The 8012-nt window shown below is 36.7% G+C and overlaps 1 protein-coding gene across 1 annotated transcript in view; it reads right to left on the bottom strand.

Annotated features, from left to right (window-relative positions):
• Nucleotides 1-916: 916 nt before the first annotated feature.
• DDX1 (DEAD-box helicase 1) overlaps nt 917-8012 on the bottom strand; it is a 32817-nt gene continuing 25721 nt past the window's right edge. The window contains exons 19-26 of the mRNA XM_032866874.1: nt 6374-6520; nt 4711-4802; nt 3321-3393; nt 3095-3167; nt 2974-3016; nt 2133-2228; nt 1728-1848; nt 917-1062 (exon numbers count right to left, since the gene is read on the bottom strand). Coding sequence (XP_032722765.1) covers nt 932-1062; nt 1728-1848; nt 2133-2228; nt 2974-3016; nt 3095-3167; nt 3321-3393; nt 4711-4802; nt 6374-6520 — 776 coding nt within the window. The 3' untranslated portion in view covers nt 917-931. The remainder of the gene's footprint in view (nt 1063-1727; nt 1849-2132; nt 2229-2973; nt 3017-3094; nt 3168-3320; nt 3394-4710; nt 4803-6373; nt 6521-8012) is intronic.

Raw genomic sequence — 8012 nt, 5'->3', positions numbered from 1 at the left:
ATCTCTTCTCTTTTCCTTTTGGTATTGTGGCAAAAGGGACTGAAGAAACATATTCCAAGGACTATGTTTAATTTTACAACATAGAGGAACAGGGTGCCTGGGTGGCTCAGTAGGTTAAAGGCTCTGCCTTCGGCTCAGGTCATGACCCTGGGGTCCTGGGATCGAGCCCCGCATCGGGCTCTCTGCTCAGCAGGGAGCCTGCTTCCCCACTCTCTGCCGACTTGTAATGTCTGTCGAATTAATAAATAAAATCTTTAAAAAATTAAAAAATTAAAAAAACATAGAGGAACAGTAAAGTAGTTTTATCTTTATAGCAACTATCCTCTGGAAAGAAAGGTTCTTAGAAATAAGACAAACCTTCCAAAACACATCCTTGCTGTAACCATCACACACTACTCCTCCTCAATCCTTAGACACGGAACCTTTCCTACCTCTCTAAAAGAAACTCCAGGCCCCCTAAAACTAACCAAGTGGTCCTCCTGCCTTAGGATCATCCAATTTTCTTTCCTGTCACGAGTCTCCTCCAGCTTCAGCGTACACCTAGGCAACTATAACCATCTCAAGAACATCTGCATTTGGGATCGCTTCCTATAATAAATTCTACCCAAGATAACCACTGGTGGTTCCACACACATCCTCTGCCAAACTCACAAACCCAGAACTTTACTTCGTCAACCCACAGTTTTCTTGAAAAAGAAAACCATCAAATGTAAGACACAAACCTTCATAAAAATATAGTCATCAAATTTATTATTCTCATTAGGTTGCCATTGTATGAAGAATTCCTAAGATTAACGTTTGTTGACATGCAAGAGTCAGCATTAACAGCTCCTGTTACTATAAATACTACCACTTGGAAGCAGGACAGCTGTTCTAGAGTTTGAAGACTACAGACTTCTGCTATTCCAACCTTATCCAGTGTCCGTTAAAATCAGAAGGTTCGGAACAGCTGGTTAGGAAGGTAGCCAAGATGCAGGAAAGACGTCTGAGCCTCCTTCTCAAGGGCAGCCAACTCCTGAACCGTAGGTGCCAAAATATCCACATGGCCTTTATAGCTTCCACCTGCATCACACACACAAATTATAAAGTAATGTAAATGACATGCTTGAAGTAACTTGTCAGCAATACTTTGACTCAATTACATCCGCTCATACATTGCTTCTAGCAGTAAAAATGTAGCACTGGGCAAGTCATCTCCACAAGTGAGTCCTAAAGACGTTAAATCCATAGAAATGAATGATCAGGCCTCACTAACAGTGTCCCAAGGCCCCTAGCGACCCCTCCCCCTCTCCTTTTTGTTGGTTTGGAAACCACTCGCTCAGTAGCCTGAATCTTAAAAAAAAATTTCAGAAATGAGCTAAGGGCATTCCAGGCAAAGGAAACAGTATGCTGGGTTACCACTTGAAATTAATCAAATGTTTTCAATTCTTTGTTCAAAATCGCCATTATACTTGTTTCCTAATAACTCTAAAAACGTTCAACTATTCTTTGTGACATTAATACCTCAAGAGAAACAGCTATGCTTCTGTCCTTCATTCACATACAAATCACACAACCCCAAAATGCTACAATACACATATGGATAAAGTGCTATGAGAATAATGAGGAAATGATTAATAAACTAAAAATAGACACTAACCATGATGAGATGAAATTACTTTCAGTACACACAGGCGCCCAAGGACACATTCACATTTAGAATAGAAAAGAAGTAATTCAAAACTCACCACCAGCAGCCCTTTTCTGACCGTAGGTGACTTTCCCGTCAAATTCATCCACTGGTACCTTTATATCTGGTTCAACCTGAGAAATGGTGCAATTCAGATGCTCTTCTATTTCAGACAGCAACTAAGATGGGAAAGGAAATATAAAAAGCATTTTCAAATAAAAATCTCATTTTGACAGAGTTGCACTTTAACGATGTCCAATAAAACTAGGAAGACTATAATAGTATAAATGGAAGTTAGATTTCTGAAGAGATAAAACTCACAAGTTACCACTTACAAACTATAACTAACATTATATTCAATTACTACTTTTCCTCACATCTAACAAATAAAGCTAAGGTATTACTTTTATAATTAATTGTGCTCTATTGTTGCCAATTTCAGTACATTTCTTAGGAGTCTTACCTGCATCTCATTGTACCATATAGTACAGCCACCGTCTTCCTTGAGTCTTGTGTTGTAACACCCTTTTCCACGGCTGCTACATACATGGTACCAAACCTACATGAAATATGGAAAAAGTATTAACATATATGGAGATTGCAACCTGCTAGATATTTTTATGCTCAATTAGTTTTTTAAATATTTTCTATCCCCAAGGACAAGAAAAACAGACTGCAGTATTGTATGTCATCCAATGACTTCCACCATTCAGGAGCTCATTAACTAGGTCTTCTAAAAGACTTCTTTTTGAGAATGATCCTGAAGTTTTCCTAAAATGCATGCCAATTACAGAAAGGAATTCTCAGATAAAAACAAGGATGAAAAAGTAAATACTGGAGAATACCCTATCAAAATTATATCAAAAAGTAAAGTCCAAATGCTTTCTATAATAAATACCAAAAAGCAAAATGAACAACTATTTTGGACAATGAGCTTATGCGAGTTTCTTATTCTTGCAACTGTTCGGTAAAGGTGCATCAAATTATACTGCAAAATCCTGAGTCACCACCCTCTACCACAAAAGTTCTCGGTGGCATGATGTCAGGGAGGGTTTAAATAGTTTTTGGTGAAATCAAGTACACTAAGGCTATTAGTGAAAATTATATTTTGCATTTTTCCTTTCTAAACTACATCCAACTGCTGGTCCATACAAGACTATAGAGAAAAAAGATGCCATTAAAACGTTCACTTCTATCCATATGCAACTGAATTCAATGTAAATGGAAAAACCAAACTGCTCTTACTTCCAACATCTAAAACGAAAACACAAACAGTGAATATAATACGGCACTGAAAAGATTACCTTTTCTTTCTCTGTTGCTACCAAGGAAATGGCCAGACCCATCCTGAAAAGTTTCAGAAGTCTTCATTAGACTTTATTCCTGAAGCATAAAAGCATTAAAAGAAAGAAAACTCGGCAGTACCTTTCAGCTCTTCCTACTCTGCCGATTCGATGTACGTAGTTTTGCTTTTCATCAGGCAAGGTGACATTTATAACTGCAAATGAAAGTAATTATTACCAATTGCCGTTAGTTTCTAAAATCTTCAACCATATTAGATGCTTGATGTTCTAAATATTTCAAAAACACTAGAGGGTTTACTTTGAATTCCATAAAATTTAAACTGCAGTTATAAAAACTTCCTTTTTACCATAAGGAACACCATGAATATCAATTCCTCTGGCGGCTACATCTGTGCAAATCAAGAATCTTACATCTCCTTTCTAAAGAGAACAGAGAGGGGAGAAAGGAATTTATTACGACATATGCTGAAAAATAAATACAAATTCTACCATTCCACTGAGACCACTAACTAAAGATTAGAGGTCCAGATACTCCTAATTCACTGGACCTTGTCTTAAATTTTTAAGTTATGATCTACTAAAACAAGACATTTAAGGTAAATAGATCAGTAATTGGATTCATTTTTATTTGCTTTTTTCTCACACCAAAGATAAACTGCTTATAATTTGGATTTATCTTTAGAAATCCTGACTGGTAATGCCAAAGAAAGTTTATAAAATTTAAAAAAAAAGGGGGGGGGAGAGAAAATAGGAAAAAAATGTTAAAATATAAACATTATCTTTACCTTGTATTAAAATAAATTCAGAATACCAGGCATTTCACCTTGAGGTTACACTTTTTGTGACAACAGACAAAATTCTAAGACAAGGGAACAGAGAGTGGGCCCCAGTGCTCTCATCAAGGAAATACAAATTAGCCTTTGGACGTCATTTGTGCTTCAAGGCACAGCAAAGTTAGAGACAAAGTGGGGAAGGAATGCTGACCTGGGGTCCAGCGTACGAGCCTGGGTAGAGAAGGGCAGACATACACACACTGAAATGCGACCACACAACATGCTCCCACAACCACTCTGCTCACGTGGAAGCATAATCCCAAATTCCTAAGCTCAGTACTTTCCAGCTTCTATTCACACAATGGGTCTGAGAGAAAATGCTATTTGTGCTCTGCACTGGGGTGAACACACGGTAAACAACGAGAATGCTGTGGGTGGAGGCTCCTGCCCTTGTGTTCGAGACGGCTCAAACCCTCCCCACCTCCACCGAGAGCTAACCCACCTGTCTGTGGGCTGCCAGCATGAAAGTGGGACAGTGCACCCCAAACAGTTACAAGTATTTTTAATCCCACAAAACCGTACTCTTGCTACCTCTCTTAAATTAATCTACAAATTAACTTTGCTATGGGTATTACTACGAACTGTTAAAAAAAAAAAAATAAGACTCACAGACATGGTTTAACTACCCCATGACACTTCTCTTAAAAATACCTACCTGAAAGAATTCAACTAAGACTTAAGTTGAAAATTCTTACCATAGCAGTGTTGCACGGAGAACATATAACTGACTGTTGCGTGCTAAAGATGACTAAGCCCTGTCATCAAGGATATATCAACAGACCAAAAATCTTTTGAAATTTCTAGAACAAGAATGGCTTTAATAATACTAACTGTAACTGGTTAAAACTGGCTACGATTCCCCCCCTTAACTATTAAGGAAATGCAGTCAACTAAATAGCAGTACCTTAAACCTTTCCAAATTTTGCTTCCTTTCATGAGGCTTTCTGTCCCCGTGAAGACAAACACATGAGAACTGATGTCCTTTTTTATCAGGTCCTGGTGAAAAGCACATTAAACAGTTAACCTTGGAAAACAATACGCCAAAGACTGTATGAAAAAACCAACAGCATTCCGACTACAATGGTGCCATATAATTCCACAGAACTCTACACCCCAATTTGCCACACACCACAGTTAACACAATTTCTGTCATAAGTGAAATGCCATTAAAATAAACTCCAGGAGCATTAAAATTGATTTACTTTGAAGGACATTTTTAAGTCACTCTTCCTGATGTATAGCAGACAGAACACTATACCAGATGTGTTACTAAAAGGAAAACCTATGTGTATACCAGGAACCTCTCTTATCCCATATAAAGAAAGCTAAGAACCAAAAAAGTAGACAAGAGAGATCAATCTTAGAAGAACCAAAATAGGCATGATGAACTTCAGGCCCTTACTAAAGGCCATGCCCATGAGCCTACCCTCCTCAGAATGTCCTAACAGCTTCATTATCTGGTACCCTGGCCAAAGCAGATTAGGAACAGCAAACTGGTAGGATGGAGAGGCATATACACTGGAAGCCAATTCTAAAAAAGAAACTCAAGTAGATACAGTAAGAAAATCCATCCAGTCCTGATCTGAGTAAGGGGAAACAGCCATCTAGAGCTCAAAAGAACCCATAGGCTCCAGCAGGAAGGCAGAGTAACAATTACACCTTACCGATATGGCTGTCCAGCAACAGTGTGAGTATTCCAGCTGCTCCACAACCCCGCCAAAAAGCGGCCTTGGACTTTTAATCTAGCCATTATAATGAGCGTACAGTGCTACTACGCTGTGATTTTGCATGTCCCTAATGACTGAGATGTTTAGCATCTCTTTATGTTGGTTTATATATTATAAGGAGCATAACACTAGAATAATCCTATACTCATTGTAGATTAAATATTTGATTACATAGTGACTTTATTTCTAGTTAATATTTTTGTCTTAAATTCTACTGCATCTCTTGTTAATATAGCTAGACCAACTTTCTTTTCACTAGTAGTTTAGATGATACATATATTTCTTCAGCCACTTTCGATCTCTCCATGTCCTCAGGTTTTAAGTATATCTCTTATAAATAGCACACAGCTAGATTTTACGCAGTCTAACCATCTACACTTTTTAACCGAGGACTTATATAGTGTTTACTTACTCAGATTTTTCCACCAGCCATCTTACTCTGTAATTTCTAACCATTCTGCTATTTCTTATTATTTTTCCTCTTGCTTTATAGCCTTTTTAAGATATTTTTTCTCCATTTATTGGCTTAGAAGATATACATTCTATTATTTAATGATTATACTTGAAATTTTAACATTAAAGTTAATCAATAACATTACCCTTCTTCCAAATGGCAGCAGGGCCTCAGAACACTGTAATGCACCTGTGTACCTACGTGGAAAGCCCTCACTGTCTGCCTGGGGCTTATCCTATGAAAAAGTACTAGATAAGCACAGATACTTACAATGCACCATTGCTACTTTAAATTCTGTGCATGCATTCGAGACTGTATCAACATGAGACTAATAATCTATTAAATGAGGAAATAAACACAATTTATTTCAAGTGAGGAAACATTACCTCCTCCTTGTTGCATAAAATATTGCTCCAAGTTATCACAGTCAATTTTGGTTCTACAGAAAATAATTGCTTGATCCATCTTGTGTTCCTTGATCGCCCGGACAGCATACTCCCCCTTCAGGATTTTAATAGCTTCAGACCACATCTCTTGAATACCATAACAACAACAAAAACAGAAAAAGAATTTCAATCTAAAATTGTTATAAACACACATAATTAGAGTCACTGACTTACTGCTTAACTCACCTACAATACTTTGCTTTAATAAAAAATAAGTGAGATTAAGATAGGATGAAATGGTGAGAATATCCATTTACTCATTTATTCCTATTTCTGTTAATGTGCATTTGTGCCACCTTATGGGCACCAAAACATCTATAATCATACCTCTTATGAGGGAAACAGACATATAACCACAAGCAAACAGAGCTTCGTACCTACAACAAAACTCTGTTCCTATCTCTCATAGACAACTAATCATATTCTGCCTTGCATTAACATCCCTAACTGCTCAATAAATGTTTACTCAATTATTTTAACCCCTTTTAAAAATAATCAATGTACTTCTTAAATTTAACACCAGAAAGTTCATACTTCTAAGGAATAAAAAAAACTGTGTCAAACTAAGTCATTTCTTAGCCATCACCCCCCATCTGTTTCAGTGGGAAGCTAATGCTACAGTTACCAACTATCTAATGGGAAATTTTAATTCTGTAACCCACCATATTTCTAAAGTCTCTCTAGTCATATCTAATTGTTATATAAACTAAGCAAAACATTTACAAGAAAAAATACATGAAGTAACAATTTTTACTTTATAAAATGTATTCTCAAACAGTAGAAGGATACATTATTTTGAATCATCAGTGTCTCTGCCCTTCTCCAACAAAAAGGCTATTTGAGCATGCACTTTATAAATTTGGAACTGCACATAAAACTGAATTCAAAGGGACTCTATTTAATCAAGATTTCAGAAAATTCACCTTTCAGATACTTGTCATAAACCTACCCATGAATCCAACCGTGAAGCAAATGCAGTCTCACCCTTCCCAATGAGCCATGTGAGACATCAGACATCAAACATGCAGCCTAATGGGTCTGAGATCTACTCTACGTTCGACAAGCACTATCCTTGCAAAAGAATGTACACTCATAGATCTTTAAAATATTATGAACCTGAAACAAACGGTCTCTGCTCTGCAAATAAATATCTTCACTGAATTAAATGTTCACCTTTTTAAAAACCAATAAATATTTAATGATCTAATGATATTCAGTTTAGGAGGATGAAAATGGCCTAGAGATGGATGGTGGCCATGGATGCAAAGTAGGAACTTTGTACATGTACTTCATGCCACTGAACTTGATCCACTTGAGAATGGTTAAAATGGGCAGTTTTGTGTTAGATATACTTTACCATTTACAAAAAGAATAGATAAACTATTTCAAGATAATTTCTGTATCTTTCACAAAGTTGTAAGCTAAAGACATTTTCCTTTGTTACTTAATTCCCTCAATGAAGAATCTATGTGACATTTCTCCTGGAATTCAGGACCAATATAAAATCTGTTGCCAGAGAATTTTGCTAATATCCTATGATAAAAAAGAATTCCAAAATCCAAAGTATGTGCGACCTAGC

Source organism: Lontra canadensis, unplaced genomic scaffold (genome assembly GCF_010015895.1).
Source record: "Lontra canadensis isolate GAN:19392208 unplaced genomic scaffold, GSC_riverotter_1.0 scaffold32, whole genome shotgun sequence".
Lineage (NCBI taxonomy): Eukaryota > Metazoa > Chordata > Mammalia > Carnivora > Mustelidae > Lontra > Lontra canadensis.
Note: the sequence above shows the minus strand (reverse complement) of the source record. Positions and strands in the feature narration are given on the sequence as shown.